General features: G+C 46.1%; 1 protein-coding gene across 1 annotated transcript in view; it reads left to right on the plus strand.

The window, feature by feature from the left end:
* Positions 1–241: 241 nt before the first annotated feature.
* The window catches only part of CDYL2 (chromodomain Y like 2), a gene marked incomplete at its 5' end in the record, with an annotated part of 69,119 nt that continues 43,197 nt past the window's right edge, over positions 242–26,163 (plus strand). The window contains one exon of the mRNA XM_023514091.1: positions 242–839. Within this exon, the coding sequence (XP_023369859.1) occupies positions 242–839 (598 nt within the window). The remainder of the gene's footprint in view (positions 840–26,163) is intronic.

Here is a 26,163-nt window from a genome sequence, read left to right on the forward strand (position 1 = left end):
CCAACTGGAGATGGTGTCACCAGTCATCATGGGCAATGCCCACACCTGCCTTTAGTTCTATTCAGGGGTGTCTGGAAATAAAGGAGCCTTCTTGAACCCTCTTGGAAGTGTCAGCTTTTGACATTGAACTTCTGGCTCACCCGTGGCCAGAATGCACACCTCTGTCCCCAAAGCTTTGTTGTGCTCTTGCTGCCTGGCACTGACTTTCTTCTTCTCCCTTTTCTGACCCTCTTGTCTTGTATTGCAGGTTGAAAGGATTGTAGACAAGAGGAAGAACAAGAAAGGAAAATGGGAGTATCTTATCCGGTGGAAAGGCTACGGGAGCACAGAGGACACGTGGGAGCCGGAGCACCACCTCTTGCATTGTGAGGAGTTTATCGATGAGTTCAACGGGCTGCACGTATCCAAAGATAAGAGGATCAAGTCGGGGAAGCAGCCCAGTGCCTCCAAGCTCCTGCGTGATGGCCGTGGCCCACCAGTTGAGAAACTGTCCCACAGACCTTCGGAATCTGGAAAGAGCAAGGCCACCTCCCATAAACGGAAGCGAATCAACCCTCCCCTCTCCAAGCTGAAAAAAGGGTATTCAGGCAAGCCCCCCGCGGGAGGTGACCGGGCCGCCAAGACGGTGTCCTACCGGACTACCCCCAGCGGTTTGCAAATCATCCCCCTCAAAAAGGCCCAGAACGGGGTGGAAAACGGGGATGCCAGCTCTGAGAAGGACGAGAGGCACTTTGGAAACGGGTCCCACCAGCCTGGTTTGGATTTGAATGACCATGTCGGAGAGCAGGATGTGGCCGAATGTGATGTGAACCATGCTGCGCTGGCAGAGAACGGGCTCGGTTTGTGGCTGTTTTTTTTTTTCTCTTGGGTTTGACTCTGGCTGTGATATCCAGGGGGCTCTGCCTGTAGCCTAGGGAAATACCTAAGATCCCCACCTCTGTCTCCAACTCAAAGCTAGTTGGTGATTCTCTCTTCCCCTCTCTCACCTGGGGCCATGCGAACTTGGCCCTGTGCCGCACACCAGTGCACATGCCAAGGTCACGCCACTGATGCCCCAACTAAATGTGCTTCAAGGCACCCGCAGCCGTGGTAACCACCCGAGAGCCACTTCTCTGAGTGGAGCCCAAAGTACTCACACCCAAGACCCGAGGCCTGTGTCTGCAGAGGGCTGCCACTGCCTCGCAGGGCACCAGCCAGAGCCCTTGCTTGGTGTCCCCTCATGCCACAGCAGTGTAGACCAGAGAGGCGGGGTCTGGGCTGGGGTCTGCTCCTCTTCCTTAGGCCCAGTTTGGACTGGGAATGCACCAAGCCAGTCCCATTAGCTGGTGCCTCTGGCCCTTCTGTTGCTGCTAGAATGGACTAGGGGCTTGTTTCTGTCTCAGGTCCCTCTCTTGGTCTCTCCCAGCTGCTGTAACAAAACCCCTGAGACCGAGTAATTTATCCATAGTAGAAAATGATTGCTCCCAGTCCTGGAGGTTGGAAGTCCAAGTTCAGGGTGCCAGCGGAGTTGGTGTCTGAGGAGGACCTGTTCCCCGCAGATGGTGCCTTCTGTGTCCTCACGTGCAGAAGGGGCAGGGTGCTCCTTTCAACTTCCTTTATGAGAAACTAATCCCATCAGTGAAGGCAGAGCCCTCGTGACTTACCGCCTCCTAAAAGCTCCACCTCTCGCACTGGGGGTTCGGTTTCAACATATCAGTTTTGGGGGACATGAGTATTCAGACCATAGCAGGTCCCAAATGCTGCCCTGACCCGTGCTAATTCTTTCAGTGTGCACCTCCTTGCCCCATTCTGGAAGCAGGGCAGCTTGTGGGTGTCGTGTTAGATGATGGGGTTCGTCCTCCTTTACCAAGTCTCTGCAGGCAAAATGAAGAAAAGAGGAAGCAGTGACCCAGGTGACTCAAGCTGCCAAACCTGACAATTGCTCCTTAACTGAGTCCTTTGTGGCCTGAGTCTTGCAGGTTGGCAGTCGGTGCCAATTACGTAGCCCCCCCCCTTTCTCAGACACCGTGTGTCTACCTGGTGGCGTTTTTCTCTTCAGCTGCCAGAGCCCCAAGCCTGGCAGTGTCAGGAAATCCTGCATGAGCCTGGACAACCCGTTCTGTCAGAGCAGGGCCGCCAGGTGCCACGATGGAGCCACAGCTCGTGTGGGGCGGAGATGCTGGGATGCAGGCGGGCTGGCTAAGAGGGCCCACGGGAAGATGGGGTGACGGGGTGAGCTCACATCAGAGTGACAATGATGGTTTTGGGGCTCGGAGTGTTTGGAGCAGGTACTGTCTTTAGGGACTCTCGCTGGGGAATCCCCGCCATCCGCTTCGAGGTTCCTCTTTCTCCTGAGAGAGGAATTGCACCCAAACAGCAGCAGTCTTTGCCCCAGACTGACTCATGTTTCCGTCTGGGGATCCCTGATGCTGACGTGACTGTGCCTGCTAACAGATGTAAAAGCTGTTTGTTTTAGAAATTTGTCTCTCGGGGAGGAGCAGGCTTGTGTAAATGAGCCTTGGCATAAACACTCGTGTTTTGATGTTCCTGTGACAGCTGCCGGCAGCAGCAGAGTTCCCGGTCTCAGGGAGAGTGGCAGAAGGAGCTTTTGAGGCTCCTCAGTGCAGGTGCGAGGCCCAGGCTTGACTCCCTGCACGCTGGCTACGGCAGCCCCTGCCCTGCTCCCGAGGTGGCTTCCCCGAGAATGTGGGGAGAAGCATAAGAAGGGCAGTCTGCTGACTGTGGCTGCCAGACTCTTGGAGAGGTTAGAGCAGCAGTTCTCAACCTATGGGTTGTGCCCCCTTTTTTCCATTTGTAACAACGTGGCAATTAGGAAGGTTGAGAACCACTGGGTTAGAGGAAGGTGCGCCTCTTTTTACAGTGGGCATAGCTGCCAGTGATTTTTCTCTTGCTGGTCCCCCTGCACCCCCTGTTCATTATCTGGTAACAGGGCGTGGAACCCACCACCATGGGAAATAGGTGAGGACCAGCCCAATGAAGTCCATGGTATTTCCATTAACTACAAAATACTGTTCCAGACTTTCTCACCTCCGATCTCTAGTCTTCCTCATTTTTGTCCGTGGCACATTCTCTGCTCCACTTGGGCCCATGCCTGGAGGGAGAGGAGGCAGCTGCCTGCCTCTGTCTCCTTCTCTTTTGGCTATTCCAAGAAGGCCCTTTTGCTTAATCACCCCCCATGCTGTCAGAGCCCTGAGTTCCTCCTATAAGGGTTAAGGCAGTGGTTTTCAGACTTTATAGGGATAAGATTACCTGGACACCTGAGACAAAAGCAGATCCCTGAGGTCTTAAGTCCGGGGAGGGGTTGCAGGGAAGATGGGCTTTTATAAAGCGCCCAGGTGACTTGACTGCATTTTGAAGCATGCTTTGTGGTAAAATGGGGGTGGTGATGAAGTTTCACTTCAGGTATCAATTTAATTTATATCAATACTGATTTTTTTGAGCAGTTTTTAAGAGTTAGTGACCCTATCAGGTGCCTGGAGCAGGGTATTAAGAGACCTCTCCCTCAGGACTCCCCTTCTGCTCTCCAGTAAGTCAGAGTGGCTGCCTCTGGCTCCATGTTAAGAAAGTGCCTGAAACTGGCTCCTTGGTGGAAGTAACATATGTTACACACACACAGGGGGAGTACTGTGTGTTAACACACATGGGATGAATAATGTGTGTGTTACACACACGGGAAGGAATAATGTGTGTTACATACATGGGAGGAGTAACATGCGTGTTACATACATACGACTTTGCCATATCCAGAATGACATCTTCTGTGGTCACTGGTGTGATAAAGACCCTAGCCATGGTCAGCCTTCAACAGTCTAGTAAGAGCTAGTTTATGATCCAGGTCTGGGGAACCTGGGAGAGGAAATGACTGGGAATCCTCACCAGGAGTGGGAAGGCTAATGTTGAAGAGAATGGTTTGAGGTTCTTGGAGAAAGCCCAATACAGAGTTCCAGAACTTCCTAGCAAGTTGTCAATGGTACAGTCAATTAAAACATGGCTCTACTTATGTTTTCAGCCAGAGGGGAGCTTTGCAGAAGCCAGTGTTCAGTTCACACCTACATGGAGCCCTCTCTGTCCTCCTCCTACCTTCTTTCCTAATCCTGCCCTCCCTCACCTGGAACGAAGGATCTGGTTCCTAGTGGCCCACGGGTGAGCTGGGGGAGGGGTGCAGCACAGAGGGGGGCTCATCTTTGTCTGGCAGAAGGGGATAGGGAGATCCTGGCTGCAGTCACACAGCATTTGTTTTGGGGGTGGGTTGTTGCTTTTTATATGGTTTCCAACTTGTCTTTGAGTTAAGGTTCTGCATACAGAACAGCAACTTATGTAACACGTTACTCATTTACTGCTGACTTCCCTGATCTGCCGTGGGAACAAATGCTAAATTGGGGCTCTGGGCGGGTGGTGTTTTGGTTGCAGACTGCGTTTTTCCACAGCAATGTTTGTGAGGCGTGTAGAGCGGCTCAGTCACACTCCTGCTTCTGATTCTCCTGTGGTAATGACTAACGGCTTTGGGTCTGAGGACCATCTGCCTCAGCGTCCCTTGGGGAGCTTGTTAAAATGGGCCCCACCCCAGTCAAATGAATAGGGATCTCAGGGGGCAGGGTGTGGGTTATGCATGTTAAATGCTGCATTTTAGCAGCCATGGGTGTAGACATTTGCTCCTGCAGATGGGTTTGGTTGTCAGAGGTGGTTCTTAGATGCATCTGTTAGTAGATTTAGTGTTACTTGGAATTTAAGCTGGTGAACAGGATTGCGATTTGGCCCCTCAAAGTATTCAGACCCTGACATAGTTTCTTCTTTTCACTGATATACTTTCTACCTGGTGTCTTTTTGTTTTCTAAGATACTGATTTCACTGTATGGAAAAGCTGTTGGGTTGTCCGACTCCTCCTGTGGTTCTGCCAGGAGAACTGCTTAGTGCAGTTCTAAATAGGCCAAAGCATCTTTGCAGATTCACCTGAATCTTTAACCTGCTGGAGATCCCTGCCTAGGAGCTGTCAACTCTCCTTGAGCCCAGGAACAACATGCAGACTCTGGGCGTCCTCCAGATGCCCATGAATATGATACCGGCATTTTGCTCTTTAGTAGGTTCTTGGTCTCGGTGATTCAAAGAATGAATCCGTGGACCACAGATCATTATTTACAGAAAAGAATACAGAAGTGCCAGAGGTCCTGGCAGAGAGAGAAAACTCTAGTGAGGAGAGAAAAGTGCTTTCTCTCCCTCTGTCTGTCTATCCGTAGGCTCTTTGTCTAGGGGTCTGTATAGTCGCATGGGGCCCTCAGTAGTTACATTTAGCGGGTAGTTACATTTAGCCTGTCTGGGACATCTGTCTGGGACATGTCTGGAACAACAGGTCTGGGACATTATGTTTGGGGCATGTCTGGCCCTCGGTAGTTACATTTAGCAGGGCTAGGTAGTTACATTTAGCTTGTCTGGGACATCTGTCTGGGACATGTCTTGCCCTTGTAGTTACATTTAGCGGGGCTAGGTAGTTACATTTAGCGTGTCTGGGACATGTCTGGCCCTCAGTAGTTCCATTTAGTGGGGCTAGGTAGTTACATTTAGCGTGTCCTGGACATCTGTCTGGGACATGTCTGGAATAACATGTCTGGGTTGCAAATGAATGGCTACAATCCCTTTTATTCCCAGGCCTAGGAAATGGGGACCCCCTGCCCACACTCCAGCCTGCTGGTTCTGCTACTTGCTGCCACTGCACCAACATTGCCAAGGCAGAGGCAGCCGGTCCATGCCCCCCAGCTCCACAAGCTGGCTGGGATGCCACTTGTCCTGTATCAAAACCATGAGCATCCACTCTGGTGCTGACCCTGTGGCCCCCCCCCCCACAGTTCTTTGATTTTTGAGAATCCTTTTCTTGCATTTTGACTCTGGTCTGCTACACAGATGGTGCATCTCAGACACTGCCTGATTCGGTGTTTTCAGAATTATTCCTACTGTTGAACGAGTCGTCCCCCCAACATGCCCCACTCGTCATTCATTTTCTCTCCACTGATCTTTTAAAAGCGATCTCAGCATTCACTCCTAGGAGGTTGGTTTATCTCTTCCTACTTGCTCTTTCAACATGATCGTTCTCTCCTCTTTTATTGACATAATAGAGAACCATGTTTTAAAAGCACCCCAGGACTAAGCACAAGAGCGGGAAAGGCCCTGTGACTTTTGAGAAGCTCAGGGCTCCCTGACGTAGAGCCAGGAGCAGCACCCCCAGAACATGTGTCACAGCACAGATTTTCTGAGTCATTCCCGGGCTCTGATTCAGCAGATATGGAGGAAGGCCTGGGAATCTGCATTTCTGGCCCACGGAGCCCACTTTCAGAACCTCTTGTCTAGACTGATGAGCTCCACACTAATGGAGACGAAAGTGCAGATGGGGCTTGTGTGTACTAGGGTGGTGTTGAGGAAGAGCTGAAAGTTTTAGAGTAGTGATTTTCAACTGGTGTCAGTGAGAGGATCTTAGTAGTTTTAAAGAACATTAAATTATTATTATTTATTTTATTTTATTTTTTATTAAATCACAGCTATGTACATTAATGCAGTCATGGGGTACAGTGTGCTGGTTTTATATATAATTTGAAATATTTTCACCAAACTGGTTAACATAGCCTTCATGGCATTTTCTTAGTTATTGTGCTAAGAGATTTAAAAGTGCTGATAAGTACTTTTGTTTTTGTTTTTGGTTTTTTTTTTTTTTGAGTTTTTGGCTGCGGCTGGATTGGAACCTGCCACTTCCAGTATATGGGGCCAGCGCCCTACTCCTTTGAGCCACAGGCGCTGCCCAAGTACATTCTTTTTTAAAAACTCTTTCTTTTGATCAACATAATTTAAGTGTGCCATGGAAGTTCAGTTATACGTTCAAGTGTGCTTGAGATACAAAAGATTGAAAAACACTGTTTTAGAGTATAGGTACTTCCCTGAGATGAGAACCCCTGTAAGTTGACCATCAAAGGTACTGGAACAAACTGGTCAACATACGGAGATGGTCAACATCAGGAACTAGTCCTAACCATACTGATATGTGTGTGTGGTACATGTCCAGTCTATGAAAATTTCGTCAGTGGTCAGTAGCAGGAGGGCATCATGTATGAAGTTCTACTGTACTTTGTGTGGTCTTCATAGCCATCCCGAGAGGTCATTGTTGTTCTACCCATTTTACGAAGGTGGAGACTGAGGTTTTAAGTGCCTAAGTTGAGACTAGAAGGGAAAGCCAGGCAATGTGATCCCAGAACTGTCCTCTAAACCATTGCCCAGCTGGTTCCCGGGTAGTAAAAGGAAATTTCTTAGCCCTGACGACTGACAAAAATATGTTCTGACTGGGGGAAGGAGCTTCTGAGGGGATGGGATTCATTTCTCTGACAACCCCTGGCTCATCAATGGGAGGGCATAATCCTCCTGAGCACTATGACTAGCTCTGTGCCTGTCCCTTTGATCCCCTGAATAAAATGATGAATTTCCTAGGAATTGACTAGGAAAACAAACTAGTCTAAACAGACTGTCTAGAGGACCTGAATAGAGAATTTTTATCAAAGGGCTTGAATAAGTTGCTTCTTTTCAGAAGAAGCAAACGAGAAGGACCATAAGGCCCTGATGGTTTTACAGGCAATCCTAAATGTTCTAGAACAGTCCATTGAACCGTACATTCTAGGCCAGTAGTCTCTCCTTATCCAAATGGTTGCAGAGAACAGAAACAGAGAAAATACTCCCAACTCCTTGGATGAGCTCAGTGTAGCTTGGATTTCCAAGCCAGAGGAGGAGAAAGGAAAATTACAGGTCAGCCCCACTGAAGCAGACAGTAGTAAGGGTCCTAAATAACCTTTCTGGGCTTGTTACAGTTCCCTGGGTACTTCCTCAAAATGTGACTATTCTAGAAATTTCTCACTTCTTGCCCTGAACATGATTCTAGTTCATGCCTTCAGATTCTCTCTTGCTTCTCAGGGTGCCTGGCTTGCCCCAGAAGAGGCTCTGGGGAAGGTGGCTTGAGGAGGCTCTGAGCATCTAGGCAGTGGCCCCACACCGCTGATAAGCTCCAGAGAGCCCTGGAGCGTGCCCAGGACCAGCCTCTTGTTAACACAGGTGACTGGGGCCCAGCTGTTTTTGTTAATGCACTCCCAGGCCCTCCCACTTTGACTAGACTTTTTTGATTTTCAAATGCAGCTTGTTTTTCCAGATCAATAACAACAACAAAAGCTTAAGGGGGGTTTATGTGCTGTCTTTCAAAGAGTGGCAGGTGAGAGTAACTTGTGCTAGTGAATGAATTAAAAATCCTTTTATGTGGTGATGGTACAGTCCCCATCGGACTTGGCCACTGTGCCAGACACATGCAAAGTGCCAGACTGGGAGGGAAAATCCAACGGCTCAACCAGGAGCAGTGTGACCCTTGGCAAGTCCATCGACTCCCCACTTGGTTCCTGAATCCTGGATTTGATCTTGGTTTCCTGAACTGATGGAATGTTGACCACTTTCCTGTTGCTTTCCCTGCCAGCTCAGATGTTGTTTTCCTTTCTCAATTACCTTGGCAAAGTCTTAAGAGCTGTTTCCATGTGGGTGTTCAACAGCAGCTAGCTGAGGGGACTGGGAGGGGGTGTGGAAGTGAACCCCACCACGGGCAAGCAGTTAGGGGCTACAATGTCTGCAGAAGATTTCAAAACAATAATAGAAATTGGTTTACCAGTGTCCGCAAAGCCATTTCTCTCCCCCACTGAGGTGGACCCCATGCCTCCCACCCCCAACATGGCCTGTTCAAACAGCCGGTCTCATTACTGGTTGTGATGATGGTGTCGGTGGCTGTGATAGCAACGGCAGCTAACTTTATAGGGTTCCTACAGTGGACAAAGCCTTGTCCTTTATGTTTGACACACTAGATGTGATTAATTCCCTAGTGGTTCTCCAATATGGCAACTTACCAGTGACTAACTTGGTTTATAGACCAAGAAATCGAGGCACAGAGAGGTTAAGACACACAGCACCGAGGGGAGGAATTAGGGTATGATGCTGGGTCTGGTGAAGCTGAAGCCATCGCAGGTCTGTGACTAGTTTTATAAAGGAAAAGGGGCACTTCAGGGATTCAGGTCAAGCTAACAAACCTTTCCTAGAAACCATGGACAGTGTTTGGCCAGCACCCCCGGACCTGTCCTTGAGGCATCTTCAGTAGTATCAACAGGGCTGACTTAGCCTTGGGGGCACAGGGGGAAATCTCTGGTCCTGCTGGTTTTCCTTAGGCTTTTAGATTAAAAGATGTGCACGTGCACACACACACACATACACACACACGCACACACACATCTATGAGTCTAAGGGAACTCCCTTAATTGTCAGAGCTTATTTCAGTGTTAGAAGAAATGGCAATAAATTAAAAAAAAGAATAAAGTCATCCATAAGCTGATAAGTGAATAAATATAGTCTCTCTACACAGTGGAGTGTTATTCAGTCCTAAAAAAGAATGAAGTTCATTCATGCAGCCACAGGGATGCACTTCAAAGGCATGATGTTCAGTGGAAGAAGGTTACATGGTTCCATTCATAGGAAACGTCCAGAACAGGTGAACAGAGACAGTGGGTAGATCAGTGATTGCCAGGGGTTGGGGGGACAAGGAAAAGGGGAGTGACTGCTAACAGGCATTGCTTTTGGGGTCAATGAAAATATTCTGGAATTAGATTATGTTGACAGTTGCACAACTCCGCACAATATACTAAAAATCACTGGATCGTGGGTGAATTTTATACTACATAAAATAAATCTCCGTGAAGCTGTTTTTGTGAAGAAAAGGAAAAGAAAAAGGACAGAGCAAGTAGAGTGAAAAGTAACAGCCGTTGTTTGTCCACGGCTCACCACGTGCCAGGGAGCCTTCTAGGTGCTGTCTGAGAAGCTGTACGTTTAATTTCCTCCACAGCCCCCATTTCCCACACTGGGAAACTGATGCTTGAAGAAGTCAGGGGGCTGCTGGAGTTTGTCCACGTGTCATAGGACGTGGAGCTGGTGTGGAACCACGGTGTAGGATCCTAGCTCCATGCTCCTATCTAGGAAATGGAGTGCTCTTTGTGGAGCAAGGGCACGGTATCAGTTTCCTATTGCTGCTGTAACAAATTACTACAAACCTGGTCGCTTCAAGCAACATTTACTTTTGGTCAGAAGTCTAAAATGGGTTGGCACGGCTGTGTTACCTCTGGGGTCCCTACTGGGAGACTGTTTCCTTGTCTTTCCCAGGCTGCCCTCACTCCTTGGCTGGTGGCCCCTCCTCTGACCTTCACCTCCACCCTCACAACTCCTTTTCTTATTCTGACCTCCTCACCTTCCTCTTATAAGGACTCATGTGATTCTTTTTTTTTAACTTAACTTGTTTTTTTTATTGTTAAATCATAGCAGTGTACATTAATACTATCATGGGGTACAGTGTACCATTTCTGTATACAATTTGTAGTACTTCATCCAACTGGTTCACATAGCTTTCATGTCTTTTTCTTAGTTATTGTGTTAAGACATTTATAATCTACATTTAGAGAGATTCGCATGTACCCTTATAGGATGAAGCAAGGACTCATGTGATTCTATTGTCCCCTCCCCCCACAATCCTGGAGAATCTCCCCATCTTAAGACCATTGACTTAATCACATCTACAAAGTCTCTTTGCCCTACCAAGTCACACATTTGCACAACCTGGGGCGTGGGCAGCTTTAGGGGGCTCATTATTCATCCCACCCACAGGCATGTAGGACAATTGGGGGGGAGGCAGACAGTGTACGCACATGGGCTTATATTCCTGGATGGGTGAAACACCAACTGGTAACAAGGAAACATTAAAATTGTCATTTGGCTTAGAAAATATGTTTAGACAGATTCATCTGTGTGGTGTGGACTTGGAAACAACTGGTGTGTATTGAAGTCAACTGAAGTTCCCTTGTTGATTTTGAAGGTGGGGCAGGCGGCAGGTTTGAGAGGCATGGAGCGCTTTCCTAATCTTACGACACGTGTCTACGTGATGCTGACTTCATGACTGTTTATTAGGCACAAGCTGATGTAAGCCTTCCCGATACCTGAGCTGCTGTTAATAATGACAGTAACAGCAATGGCACCAACAATGGGTATTTATTAAGTTCTTGCAACACGGTCAGGTGCTGGGCTAAGGATATCACATTGGGTGGCTCAGGTCGTCCTGTGGGCTCTATGGAGTAGGTTGTCTTTTTATTCCTGATGTACAGATTAGGAAACTGAGGCTTTAAGAACTTAGTGGGGGAAAATGGCCTGTGATGTGATGGCCTGTGGTACCCCAGGTGGTCCCATGGTGGAGCCAGCATTTTTTTGTTTTGTTTTAAATCCTGGGCTTTTTAAATGGACTTTCTTATACTGCTTTGTCCTGGGACATCTGCCTTTCTTACGAGGTCTTCATCACACAGAGGGGAAAGCCTGTTTGGCTCTTCCCTCTGTTCACGTGTGTATGTAAAACATTTTCTATGAAAACATTTTGATTACCCTACTCTATATAGCCTATGTCTGTTTCCATCTATTTCCATATTGGGGCAATTCTTCATATTTGAATTTTAGTAGTAACATTATATTTTTTTTTTCCCAAGAGAATATATAGGTTGAGTATCCCCAAATCTAAAAGCTGAAAAGGGTCCAAAATCGGAAACTTTGTGACCGTGGACATGAGGCTGAAAGGAAATGCTTCCAGGAGCATTTGGGGGTTTTGGTTTAAGGTGACTCAACTGGTCAATATGATGCTGGTATTCCAAAATGTGAAAAAATCTGAAGCACTCTGATTGGGGGTGTTTCAGAGGAGGGACACCCAACCTGTCCCGTGTTTGACTTACTCAGTCCCTTACTGCTGGACATTCAGGCTGGGGCTAAACTTCATTGGTCTTGTCTTCTATTGTTCCTGAATTACTTCCGGGAATTAATCCCCACAGGCAGGATTATACTGATAATTTTGTCATAATCTCCCTCATCTACCCTATAGGAAGGCTGCAGGGGTGGCACCCGTGGCTCAAAGGAGTAGGGTGCCAGCCCCATATGCCAGAGATAGCAAGTTCAAACCCAGCCCCAGCCAAAACTTCAAAAAAAAAAAAAGACTGCACAGATATTTAACGGTGACTTGTGAGGCAGAATTTCCTAGCTTGGCTGTTGTGTTGCCAGCAACATCAGTGTGAAGGGAAGAGGAGGGGCCTCAATATCACATCCATTTGCATTTCTCTGATCGCCTGCAAAGCTCAGCCTCCCTCCCCATGCTCATTCGCTCTTGGTGATTGGTCTGCTTCTGCCTTTTGAGACTGGAGAAGATTTAGACATAGAGGGAAGAGGTAAGGTGTGGCAAAAGGGGAAAGCCCCAAATGTAGGTGACGAGGGAATGAGTTTGGGGATAGACTCAGGGTGACAGCTCCGGTGGTGGACTGGGACCAGGTGCAGGGGGTGCATGGGTGCCTGAGGCCTGGGGTTATACCCATGGGAACTGCTCTGATGCTGGTCATCTGTAGGAGGACTGCTCCTCAATTTTTGATTTAGGATTTCCTACCGATTTTCTGACTCTAAATTATTGATGAACTGGCAGAAATATCACAATGGGGTCCCGGCCCCTGGGTCAGCAGTGGAGAAGTTTATGTGGAAAGGAACACCGGGGAGGGAGTGGCCGGACAATGTGTTAACATGGCAGCTGCTCCCTGCTCCATCTCTCCCAGTCTCGATTCCTAATCGTTCCAGTTCAGCCTATTTTATGTTTTCTCCCCTCCTCATCTCTCAGCTGCTTATATGTAGAATCAGCACCTCTGGCAGTTTTACTCAGAAACTGTCCATTCACCAGGTAACACACGACCAGTCAGTGCTTTAAGATGCTGGGTGAGGTGAGCAGGTCTGGGTAGGACAGGTGTCATGGGCAGAGCCTGGATTTCTCTGCTGCGTCCTGTAAGGAGCTGGGCTGGGGGCTCCAGCACTCTCTCCTGCCCTCTCCGTACAGAGCACCTTCTGTTTTAATTATTTCATGTCTGTTTTTGTTCTAGAAAAGCAAGGCAGGCAGTGAAGGGTCTAAAAGCATATTTCTGAATACTCTGCATTTGATAAATCTGCCCGCAGGTGGCTTGAGTGACTTGACAATGTGTTCCTGGTCACTGGGGCTTCAGGTAGAGATGGCGGGCAGAGGAATCCATGCACTGGGACAGGTGAGCCTGGGTGGCCTCCCAGGACCAAAGCAGCCTCTGGGAGTGTGGCTGCTTGGGCAGGGTCCAGCCCCTCTGTGGTCAAGCCCTCCTGTGGCTGAGCTGTGTGTCAGTGAATCCCCAGTGTGTGGGAATATTTGCTTGTTTCTGGCAGCTCCTTGTCCAGATTCTAATGGATGCACCATGAGCTTTGGATCAACCATGGTAGGGGGAAGAGCAAGCACAGTCTCTGCTTCAGCCTGTCCGGGACCATGAAGCTGGTTGGGGGAAGGGCTCCGCGGCTCTTGTCAACTGACCCTCTTGCTCAGCCTCACTCTGATTTCCTAGCTCCTGACTCTGGTGCCCCCAGGCCAAGGGTGCCCCAGGTCCTGAGCTCTAAGCATCCTTGTTGGCTTTACGTATACCTGTCTGCTTCCTGCTGGCCCAGCTCTGTGCTCCCCACCCCACCTGCTCGGCCCAGCTCCTTGTCCCCACGAGACCTCCTTCTCATAGCAGGGACATCGAAAGGGCCACCTCTGACTTGGTTCTGGGGACCTCACTCTGCGTCCTCCAGTGAGGGCAGGACCATTTGCTAAGGTCCTCAGGGCCTGAGTCCTGCACTGTGGGGGTTGTGGGGTTGGTCACTGTCCTTCCTCTGCCCCCTTCCTGACACTTTGCTGGAAGCTTCCTTGCCTGGCCCAGTCAGTCACCCTGGTCTGCCCACTGCCCATTCCCCACCAGTGTGTGGACACACGCTGCTCACTGTGGGCTCTGCTTTTTCCCCTTATATTTATACATCTTTTTTTTTTTTAGCCCTTTACTACCCTTTTTGAGTAGTTTCAAGAGAGAAGGAAGGCTCAGCGCCTATAGCTCAACCAGCTAAGGCGCCAGCCACGTACACCTAAGGTGGCGGGTTCGAATCCCCAGCCCGGACCCGCCAAACAACAATGACGGCTGCAACCAAAAAATAGCCAGGCGTTGTGGCGGGCGCCTGTGGTCCCAGCTACTTGGGAGGCGGAGGCAGGAGACTCGCTTGAGCCCAGGAGTAGGAGGTTGCTGTGAGCTGTAATGCCACGGCACTCTACCCAGGGGGACAGCTTGAGGCTCTGTCTCAAAAAGAAAAAAAAAAAAAAGAGAGAGAAGGAAGAAATGGGTTAAATGTGTCACTAGGGTCTAAGTCTTGAAATGCTTCTTTTCTTTTTTTTCTGTTTCTTCAGTTCTTTGTATTTTTTTTTAAATTACAAAAGTAATACATATGAGTTGTAAAAAATTCAGACAGTATGTGAAGTACAAGCTTTTTAAAAGTTCCACTTTCCCTCTTCTTTGTTCCTAAATCCTATTTAGAGGTGACGCCGGTAATGTTTTCTTATGGATCCGTCCAGATTATTCTCTAAGTTTATTATGCTATATACTTACACATATACGCTGCGTATGCCAGTCTCTGTCTGTCCATCCATCTAGCCAAGGCCTCACTGAGGTGATGTCTGAATAAAGACAAGGTGGTGAGAATACTTTGTCCTGGCAACATTCTTTTTAAACTTAAAATCCATCTTGGAACTCTGAATCAGGCCAGGTAGATCCGCTTCCCTCTTTTTAGGTGCGTGGGACGTTATGGTGCGCAGGGACTTAGCTGCTCCTCTTTGATGGATGTCTGGGCCACCTGTGAAGGCAGCTGCTGCTGCCAAACCCGGCAACTGCCCATCTTTGTCAGGCTCGTACTGGCCCTGTTTTCCTCATCTTAGTCTGTAAGCGAGGGTGGGCACCTCTCAGGTCCCTGCCTGTTGTGTGTCTTTCCCCGGGAGGTGCCTGAGTGTGTTTCTACTGCGGAAACCCAGCGCAGCGGGCGGCCAGGAGCTTTCAGCCACGTAACCTCAGACAAAATTACGTAGCCTGCGGTTACAACATGCAGGTTGTCATACCTCACAGGGTTGGCGTTGGCGTAAGGAGCAAGTGAAGTGATGTGTGGAGTAGCCCGCAGCATTTACCTGGTGTGTGGGAGACATCTGATAAATAATTAGCTGTTGTTTTAATTCTTCTCCCGTTTTTTTCTAATCAGGTCCTTGTATTTCCTGTTTGTTTTTATAGAGTGCTTCACAGACTGTGTTAACAATACTGAGTGGCTGCTGTGTGCCAGGAACTGTTTAGACCAATAATTGCCTTTGCCTGCCATGGTCGACACGCAGGAGCTGTGAACAAGGGCACCAAAGCCAGCTTGGGGGATAGGGTTGATTGAGGGCTTCTTGGAGGAGGTGATGCCTAGGCTGGATCTGATAAAACGAGCCAGAATGAGTACAGAAAAAGGCACGGATGGCAGGAGGCGATGATGGCACAGACAAGGGCACAGAGCCAAAGAATGGCAGGTGGTTGCCTGTTACATCTCAGAGAATACGGCAGTCCAGCCAAGTTGATACCAGCCTGCAGGGGAGGCTGGGGAATTCCCTGTGTGGTCAGGATGGGCTTAAGAAGCAGGTAGATGGCACCCCAGCCCATCTGTCAATGCTCTCTCTGCGTGAGGGGCTGCCTCTGGGCGCCCCTCCTCGCCTGCCCACACGTGAGCAGTGACCTCTGTTCCTCCTCACTAAGGCAGTGACTCCCCATGGAAAACCTCCCTGACCGCAGCATAGGCCAGTGACCTTTTGTATTTGCACACGTATAGCCACATTTCTCCACTGGCAGCACTGACCTCAGCTTGTCATGGTCACGCCTGATTATTTGAATGATTTCTGCCTCCCTCACTCCAGCAGAAGCTCCGTGAGGATGCAGCTCGTGGCTATGTCTCCAGCACCTAACAGCGCCAGGCACCCAGTGGTGTGCAGGGCGTGAATGAATGAATGAGGGGAAGCAAGAGGCCAGCTCTGCTTCCAGATGGGGATCCTGAGGCTAGATCCGCCCCCTATAAGCCCTCCTAAACATCTGTCTGAACGTCCCCTCCCCGCCCCAGTCCACCTCCTCTCCTCAAGTGGCCTTGGGTGCTCTCATCATGCTCCCTGTCAGGGTAACCTGTCATGGAGAGCTCATGCTTTGTCGTGGCTCTGGGCAGCCACTAAAGGATTCCTGTTCTGTTGTCCTGTGGAACGGTGGTTGTTGCCAGCTGCAGTGTTGGTCAGATTTCCTATGCTTCTCTTCCCCTAATATCCATACATGGCGACTCTTTATTTTTTTATTTTTATTTTTTACTTGCCAGCTTTTATTTATTTATTTGGCAGAGAATGCATATCCTTTAATAATATTACAACCAGCTCTATGAACAAATTTCTTTTCTTTTTTTATGGGCAACTGATTTTTTTTCATGTATACGTTAATACGTTTATGGGGTACAATGTGCTGGTGGCATATAATGAGGAATGCTTACATCACACTGGGTAATAGGTACGTCATCTTATTTACTTAGTTATTGTATCAAGACATTTATACTCTATGCTAATGAGTTATGCACCATTGGTGTGATCCTACCGTTCACCCTCCCTCAATCTGACCTCCCCCTCCCTTCCCTTCCCCCCTTCTCCCTCCTTCATCTTGGGCCATAATCTATTCTTCATATGACAATGTGAGTGATTGTAAATTGGTTTCATAATAGTACTGAGTACATGGGATGTTTTTTCTTCCATTCTTGAGATACTTTACTAAGAAGGATATGTTCCAGCTCCATCCATGTAAACATAAAAGAGTTAAAGTCTCCATCTTTTTTAAGGCTGCATAATATTCCATAGTATACATATACCACAATTTATTAATCCATTCATGGGTTGATGGGCACTTGGGCTTTTTCCATGACTTGGCTATTATGAATTGAACTGTAATGAACAATCTGGTGCAAATATCTTTGTTATAAGTGATTTTTGGTCTTTTGGATATACACCTAGTAGAGGAATTGCAGGATCCAAAGGCAGGTCTACTTTTAGATCCCTTTCTTTCCAAAAGGGACACATTAGTTTGCAGTCCCACATGCAGTACAGAAGTGTTCCCTTTCTCCACATCCATGCCATCATCTGTAGTTGTGAGATTTTTGTTATGGGAGCTAGTCTTACAGGATTTAGATGATATCTCAAAGTGGTTTTGATTTGCGTTTCTCTGATGATTAAAGATGATGAGCATTTTTTCATGTGTCTATAGGCCATGCTACGCCTGTCTTCTTCAGAGAAGCTTCTCTTCAAGTCCCTTGTCCACAGTGAAATGAGATTACTTGTTCTTTTCTCATTAATAAGTTTGAGTTCTCTCTGGATTCTGGTTATCAAACCTTTGTAAGAAGCATAACCTGCAAATATCCTCTCCCATTCTGAGGGCTGTCTGCTTGCTTTAGTTACTGTGTTCTTGGCTGTGCAGAAGCTTTTTAGTTTGATTAGATTCCAGTAATATATTTTTGGTGTTGCTTCAAATGCCCCGGGGGTCTCCTCATAAAGTATTCTCCCAGGCCAATTTCTTCAAGTGTTTCTCCTGCATTCTCTCCAAGAATCTTTATAGTTTCATGTCTTAAGTTTAAATCTTTTATCCAGTGAGAGTCAATTTTTGTTAATGGTGAAAGGTGTGGGTCCAGTTTCAGTCACCAGCCAGTTCTCCCAGCACCATTTATTAAATAGGGACTCTTTCCCCCACTTTATATTTTTGATGGACTTATCAAAGACCAAATGACGATAAGTGTCTGGGTTCATCTCTTGGTTCTCAATTCTGTTCTGTACATCCATCTCTCTATTTTTGTGCCAATACCATGCTGTTTTGATCACTATAGATTTGTAGTATAGTTTGAAGTCTGGTAGTGTGATTCCTCCTGATTTGTTTTTATTTCTGAGTAATTGCTTTGGGTAATATGGACATTTTTTTTTTTTTTTTGTAATATGGACATTTTAACAATGTTGATTCTTCCTAGTCATGAGCATGGTATGTTTTTCCATTTGTTAACATCTTCAGCTATATCTTTGCTCAGAGTTTCATAATTCTCTTTATAGAGTTCTTTCACGTCCTTTGTTAGATAAATTCCCAAATATTTCATCTTCTTTGGCACAACTGTAAAGGGAATAGAGTCCTTGACTGTTTTTTCCGGCTTGACTGTTATTGGTATATATAAAAGCTACTGATTTGTGAGTATTGATTTTGTATCCTGAGATGCTACTGTATTCCTTGATCACTTCTAAGAGTTTTCTGGTTGAGTCCCTGAGTTTTCTAGGTATAAAATCATATCATCTGTGAAGAGTGAAAGTTTGATCTCCTCTGACTCTATTTGTATACACTTGATCACCTTCCATTACAATGTCAAAAGGCAGTGGAGACAATGGGAAACCTTGCCTGGTTCCTGATGTGAGTGGAAATGTTTTTAATTTTACTTCATTCAATATGATATTGGCTGTGGGTTTGCTGTAGATGGCCTCTATCAGTTTAAGCAATAAATGTCTTAACACAATAACTAAGAAAATGCCGTGAAGGCTGTGTTAACCAGTTTGATGAAAATATTTCAAATTGTGTATAAAACAGCACATTTTACCCCATGATTGCATTAAGGTACACAGCTATGATTTAATTAAAAAAAAAAAAAAAGAAAAGCCCCTTCTATATCTATTTTCTTAAGTGTTCTGGTCATGAAAGGATACTGGATATTGTCAAAGGCTTTTTCTGCATCTATTGAGAGAATCATATGGTCTTTGTTTTTTAGTTTGTTTATGTGATGTATTGTACTTATAGATTTACATATATTGAACCAACCTTGAGATCCTGGGATGATGTGTTGCTGGATTCTGTTTGCTAGGAGTTCATTAAAGATAATGGTCTATAGTTTTCTTTTCTTGCTGGGTCTTTTCCTGGTTTGGGGATCAGGGTGATATTTGGTTCATAGAATGTGTTTGGGAAGTATTCCTTCTTTTTCAATGTTTTTGAAGAGGTTAAGTAATATAGGTATTAGTTCCTTTTTAAAGGTTTGGTAGAATTCTGATGTGAAGCCATCTGGTCCCGGACTCTTCTTTTTTGGGAGATTTTGTATAGTTGATTCTATTTTAGTACTTGATATAGGTCTGTTCAGCATTTCCAGTTCTTTCCGATTAAGTCTAAGAAGTTGGCATGCTTCCAGGTATTGGTGAATTTCTTTCAGATTTTCGTATTTCTGAGAATAAAGTTTTTTATAGTATTCATTAAGGATTTTTTTGAATTTCTGAGGTGTCTGTTGTTATTTTGCCTTTGTCATTTTTGATTGATGATATTATGGACTTTAATTTCTGGTTTTTAGTTAGGCTGGCCAAAGCTTTATCAATTTTGTTGAATTTTTCAAAAAATCAACTTTTTGATTCATTGATCTTTTAAATAATTCTTTTGTTTGATTTCATTTAATTCTGCTCTAATTTTAGTTATTTCTTTTCTTGTGCTGAGTTTGGGGTTGGAATGTTCTTCCATTTCCAGTTGCTTAAGATGTTCCATTAAGTTATTGACTTCCTCTCTTTCTGTTATCTTGAGGAAGATTTGCAATGTTATAAGTTTCCCTCTTAGGACTGCCTTTGCAGTATCCCATAGGGTCTCATAATTCGTGTCTTCATTATTGTTTTGTTCCAAAAATTTGGCAATTTCCTTCTTAATCTCCTCTATGATCCAGCTATCATTCAGCATAAGTTTATTTAGTTTCCATGTCTTTGTATGAGTATGAAGATACCTGTTATTGGTGAGTTCAACTTTTATTGCGTGATGATCTGAGAAAATACAAGGAATAATTTCTGTACTTTTAAATGTGCTGAGATTAGACTTGTGATATAAGATGTGGTCAATTTTGGAGGATGTCCATGGTCTGATGAGAAGAATGTGTATTCAGTTTTGTTAGGATGAAATGTTCTGTAGATGTCTGTTAAATTTAATTGTTGTATAGTGAAGTTTAAATTAAAAATTTCGTTGCTTAGTTTCTTATTGGAAGATCTATCCAATATTGCCAAAGGGGTGTTAAAATCTATAACTATTATGGTACTGGAAGATATTAAATTGCTCATGTCTGTTAGGGTCTCCTTTATAAATTGAAGAGTATTCTGGTTGGGCGCATAAATGTTAATAATTGACATCTCATCATGTTGAGTGTTTCCCTTAACAAATATGAACTGAACATCCTGTCTTTCCTTACTTTTGTTGGTTTAAAGCCTAGTGTATCTGCAAATAAGACTGCCACTTCTGCTTTTTTCTGATTTCTGTTTACCTGGATTACAGATGCCCATTCCTTCACCCTGAGTCTATATTTATCCTTTAAGGTAAGATAAGATTCTTGTATGCAGCAGATATCTTGCCTGAGTTTTGTATCCAGTCAGCCAGCCTGTGCCTCTTAAAAGGACAGTTTAATCTGTTCACATTAATTGAGAGTATTGATAACCCTGGTAGTATTTTAGGTGTTAAGTTTTTTGACAGTCCAGTGGACATTTTGAAGTTTTTCATCACTGTGGAAATTGGGTTTTGGTCAAGAATCCCAGAGTGAGTTTACTTTGGTGGTAGAGCATTGTGCTGGTCATTATGGATGATGAGTCTGAGGATATATTGAAGAGCTGGTTTGGTTTTGGCAGATTTCTTCAACGTGTGCATGTCATTAAAGTATTTAACTTCTCCATCATAAATGAAGCTCGATTTATCTGGATACAGGATCTTGGGCTGAAAGTTGTTTTGTTCTAGGAGATTGAAGGTCGATTATTCCTCTTCTGGCTTGAAAAGTTTCAACAGAAAGATCTGTAGTAATTGTAATATTCTTCCCCTTGTAGGTTATGATTTTCTTATGTCTGGCTGCTTGCAGGATTTTCTCTTTCATATTAACAATGTGTCTAGAAGATGCTTTATTTGGGTTCAGTCATGCTGGGGTTCTGAAACTGTCTACTATCAGAATTTCAGTGTCTCTTGCCATGCTTAGGAAGTTCTCTTCAATTATCTCTTGGAGTACAGTATCTGTGCCTTTTGGACCATCCTCTTCTCCTTCGAGGATTCCTATGAGGCAAATGTTTGCTCTTTTGGAGTGGTCCCACAATTCTCTCAGGGAATGATCTGTTTTTGCTCTCCACTTTTCTACCTCTTTGAGCATTTGGGAGTGTTCAAAAGCTTTGTCTTCAGTGTCTGAGGTCCTTTCTTCTGCCTGCTCCATTCTGTTACTGAGGGATTCTACTCTATTTCTCAGATCTTTGAGGGCTGCAAGTTCTTGCGTCAATGTGTCAAAATCTTTGGTGATTTTTGTCTTTGAATTCATTGAATTATTGAGACAACTGTTGAATTGCTCCTTGAATTTCTAATTCCATCTTTGTTGCCATTCTGTTACTCTTATTTGCAATCCAAATTCTGAATTCGATTTCTGACATCTCGGCTATTTGTTTATGAATGGGATCTTCTGTTGTGTCTCCTTTGTCATTCCTTGAGGGAGCTGATCTACTCTGATTATTCATGTTGCTAGAGGTTTTCCTCTGATTCCACCCCATGATTATTTTTCACCATTTGGCTAGAGAAGCTGGCAAGGTGAGATTGAATTGAGGGCTCCTGGAGTTGTAATGGACCAGCCCTTTTCCAAAGAACTGGGACTGGTGGTTGCAGCTTTTCCCTTAGAGCTTTACAAAAGTCCCATTCAGAACTACAGGCTGAAACTCTGGGGACCTGCTTGGTGTGGTGGAGCTAGATGGTACTAACTGGTATTCAGCTAGCCTCTGCCCAGTACTAGTGACTCAGTGGCTTTGGGCTGAAATCTCAGCTGTGGAGATATATAAGCAACTACGATCCGCGCCCCCCATAGGCAACAACTGGCAGGGGAGAATCCCACACTTCCACAACAACACAACCAGGGTACAATCTTGGTGGGTCCCCAGGTGATCAGCCCAGGTTAAGAGTATCAAACCAGTTGTTCTGGTCAACACAAATACCAATCTGGTGGGAGAGTTCAAAAGGTCTTCAGCATTTAGGCAGCAGGGGTCCACTGGCAGCTCAGTTTGACCATAGTGGGAGGGACCATGGAACCACCACCACCATCAGGGGTGGTGCTGCCACTGTCCAGGATGATACCATTGGTCTGGGGTACTGCATGCAGGTTGCTGGAGCCAGTGGGGAGCTGGAGGGTGTTGCCGCTGGTGGCAAGGGTCACAGGAGCTGGGCCGGAGAACTGGAGGGCGGAGCCTCTGGTCTCTGGCGCCTCTGGGGTCTCAGGAGACAGGCAGGAGTCATCAGATGTGGGCTGCGGGCCTCAGGAGCCAGGCAGGAAGATGGAGGGTGGAGTTGCTGGCCTCTGGGGCATCAAGGGTCACAGGAGCTTGGTGGGAGTCCCTGGCTGTGGGCCACAGGTCACAGAAGCTGGGTGGGAGTTGCTGCTCCTGATCACGGGAGCCTGGAACCTGAGCCACCCACTGGGGGCTACCCAGCCAGGGACCCAGTGAGCCACAGTTCTGGTGGTCGGTAGAGCGGGTCCCGAGCTATGCTCTTTCTAACATGGGACAAGTCTCTCTCCCTTTGTAACTCTCCGCCTCTGTTAAAGTTAGTTTCAGCACAGCTGCCCCATAGCTCATGAGGTGTCCTGCCCTACCAAAAATCTGCCAAATGCTCTGAATTTTACAGGGGGTAGTCTTCCAGACTGCAAAGAGAGGGAGGAAGCGTAGATTGGGAATTCAGAAAGGTAGGGAGAATACCAGATCAACTTTTGGCCCAGGCAAGAGACTTTCTGGAGGGAGTCCTGGCCCTTGGTATTCTCTCCCCTTTGGTGAAACAAAAGGTCCTCTGTTCTCTACTTGCCTCAAGCCATTCTTCTGGGACAGGGGAAGGGAAGGATTCCCATCTTCTTTGAGATGGGTTTTGTACCTGAAATTTGTTTCCTTGGAGTCCCAGCTTGTTGCAGCAGGGGTGATGCAAACCTATCGATCCTCTCAGCTTAGTTCCCAATCTTCCGCTTTATTGGGTTATTTCTGGCCATTATTTCTACCTCTGGATAGGAGTCTCTGTGAAAGCTGGCTTCAGTTGGCCATCTTGCCTCCCTCCTTTGGCGACTCTTAATTAAGTTCCTGGTGTCCCCATCAAGTACATTGCAAGTCCTCTTCAGAGCACACTCCCTCTGGGTGCTCACTCTCTCTGTGTTTTGTGTGATCCTTCAGTATGGAAGGGAAAGTGCCTAACTCAGCTCCCTGACAATATGCCTCGATGGTAACATAGGGCATGAAATCAGAGGACTTATTCATAGAAGACCCAGTTACAGAAAGGAATTCAAGATTTCTCCTTTAGAATTGTGTTAACTTTGGAGGCAGCAGGGGGAGGAAGAAGTGAAAAGAGCAAGCTTTGGAGACGGGCTCTGTGAGTTCAGACACTCACTCTGTCTCTTAGTGACTCTAGGCAAGTCTTATTAGCTTGTGAGCCTCGGTTTTGACCCTGTAATGTGGGAATAACAATCCTGCCTCAAAGGCTCAGGTAATGAATGGGCTGGCACAGAGCCAGTGCCTGGTGCACCTTAGTTTCTCTTCTTTCCTTATTAGACCCAGGTATGGAGCTTCCTGCTTTGTTCAGAGATGTGCTCTCTTGCCCCTAATCCAACATGCCAGGTTGCTTTCTCACTGATGCTGGGACACACGTATTAATTTTCATTCTGTTACATAAACCAGCCACATTCAAGAGGCCCCACTTCCAGCTTGCAGGACTGTTGCCTCTGTCACTCGGTGACTTCTCTGCAGGAGTCTCTTGCGTTGTGCACCTGCCATCTTGGTGACAAGGCCACCAAGTTGCAGATTTCTGTCTCCAAGTTGGGTCTGTCTTCTTTTGTCATATAAGAGCTCTAGTAGGTTTTCTCACCTTCAGTTCTTTTCTTGATTCTCTGGCACTTCTCCAGCTCAGCAGAGAAAGTATCTGTGCTGAGTTCTTGAAGTTCAAACAAGACGTCTGGCCTGATGCCCCACTGTTGACTCCTCCCATCCCTTGGGTGTGATGAAAGAGAAACAGCTGGCTGCAGAGTTTATCCAGCACCCGTGAGAGCCAGGCATGGTGTTGGGTGCTACGGGTGTTGCCCGGCTCATATTCTTCTGGGAAAGACCGAGGATGGAGCCAGATGTTACAGTGAACCAGGACAGGACATGGGCATGCCCTCTGTGAATGCAGAACCCATTGGAGGAACATATTAGAGAAATGGCCTTCAGCTGGCAACGCTGTCTAATCTGAGATCTGAAGGATACCTAGAGGTTAGCCAGGCCAGGAGGAGAGGGAAGAATGTTCTGGACAGGAGGAACTATATTAAGATTTGCAAAAGAGACATAACATGTACCTCAAACATCATCAGTAAACTGCACTTATGCTTTCTTCCTCAAACACTGTGTGACTGCTGTGAGCCAACACTGTTTGCCTGGGGGTGGGTCCCTGTGTGCCTTGTTCTGGGGATAGAATGGTCAATAAGACAAGATGCACAATAAGACAAGATGCTTTTTCTTAGGAAAGAAAACAAATAATGAGGGAAATGATGAGTAAAGTGACAACTTCCATACCCAGTCAAAATAGCCTGTATTGTCTTTTAGGCCAACGGGGGAGGATTGAGTGAATTCAGGGTTGGAGACCAGACTGATCAAGAGAGAGACTCCATTTCTATTAAAAATAGACAAATTAGCCAGGTGTGGTGGTGGGTACCTGTAGTCCCAGCTACTCGGGAGGCTGAGGCAGGAGGATCACTTGAGCCCAGGAGTTTGAGGTGGGAATGAACGAGGATGGTGCTACTGCACTGTGGTGTGGGAGACAGAGCAAGATCCTGTCGCAAACAAACAAACAAATTAATAACGCCAATATTTACTGAGCCTTGGTAAGCCGTATCTTCTTCTAGGCATTGTACGCATATTAACTCGGCTAATCCTAGCAGGGAGATAACAAAACTGAGGTACATGCAGGTGAACTAACTTTCCTGTGATCCAACAGGCAATAGGTGGGTACTGTGGGGGTCTGATTCCACACCCACATTCACAAATGCTGCTTCTTCTTGAGGAACAGTTTCATCTGGGAGCCCAGAGGAAAGCTATATCATATGCATGGATATATACATGTTTTAGCCTTTTGAGATCATTATTTTTCCTATAATTCAGTTAATGAGGCATTTACTTTGCACCCACTGTGTGCTGGGAACTAAGGCTGTAGAGAGGAACTCATCTTTCAAAGAACTCACAGGCAATTAAGCTGATTAAAGATGAGCTGGTCCCAAATGACCAGCTGCAAAGCTGAGCCAAGCTAACCCAGGAAGGACCAGGACAAGCTGCCATGGGAGGCCTGGGCTATTCCCGGCCCTTGGGGAGGAAGAAATAGCTGCCTGAAAGAGAAGCATTTCTGGTGGCCCTGGGGAACTATGTGGCAAAGGAAAAGCTTTCAGTTTTACTCCATTCAGTAGAATATTAGCTGTGGATTTGTCATAGATAGCCTCAATCAGTTTAAGGAATGTGCCACCTATACCTATACTCTCCAGTGTGCTAATTAGAAAAGGGTGCTGAATTTTATCGAATGCCTTTTCTGCATCTATTGAGAGGATCATATAGTCTTTGTTTTTGCTTCTATTGATACTGTGAATAACGTTTATGGACTTGTGTTTGTTAAACCAGCCTTACATCCCTGGGATGAAACCTACTTGATCATGATGTATGACTTTTTTGATGATAAGCTATAATCTATTGGCTAGAATTTTGTTGAGAGTTTTGCATCTATATTCATTAGTGAATTGGTCTAAAGTTCTTCTTTTTAGTTGGGTCTTTCCTGGTTTTGGTATCAGGGTGATGTTTTCTTTGTAGAACGTGTTGGGGAAGATTCCTTCCTCTTCAATTTTTTGGAATAATTTCTGCAGTATGGGAATAAGCACTTCTTTGAAGGTTTGATAGAATTCTGATGTGAAACCATCTGGACCAGGGCATTTTTTTGTTGGAAGATTTTTTATTGTTTCTTTGATCTCAGGGCTTGAAATTGGCCTCTTCAGGAGCTCTGTTTCTTCTTGGCTAAGTCTAAGGCAGGTGTCCTCAAACTATGGCCCATGGGCCAAATGCAGCTCGCCTAAGACATTTATCTGGCCTGCTGGGTGTTTTTGCCGTCATTGCCTGTCCTGCTTAGCAGCTGACTCATCCTG

This window comes from Otolemur garnettii, unplaced genomic scaffold (genome assembly GCF_000181295.1).
Source record: "Otolemur garnettii isolate 467f Iridium unplaced genomic scaffold, OtoGar3 scaffold00047, whole genome shotgun sequence".
Taxonomy (NCBI): Eukaryota; Metazoa; Chordata; class Mammalia; order Primates; family Galagidae; genus Otolemur; species Otolemur garnettii.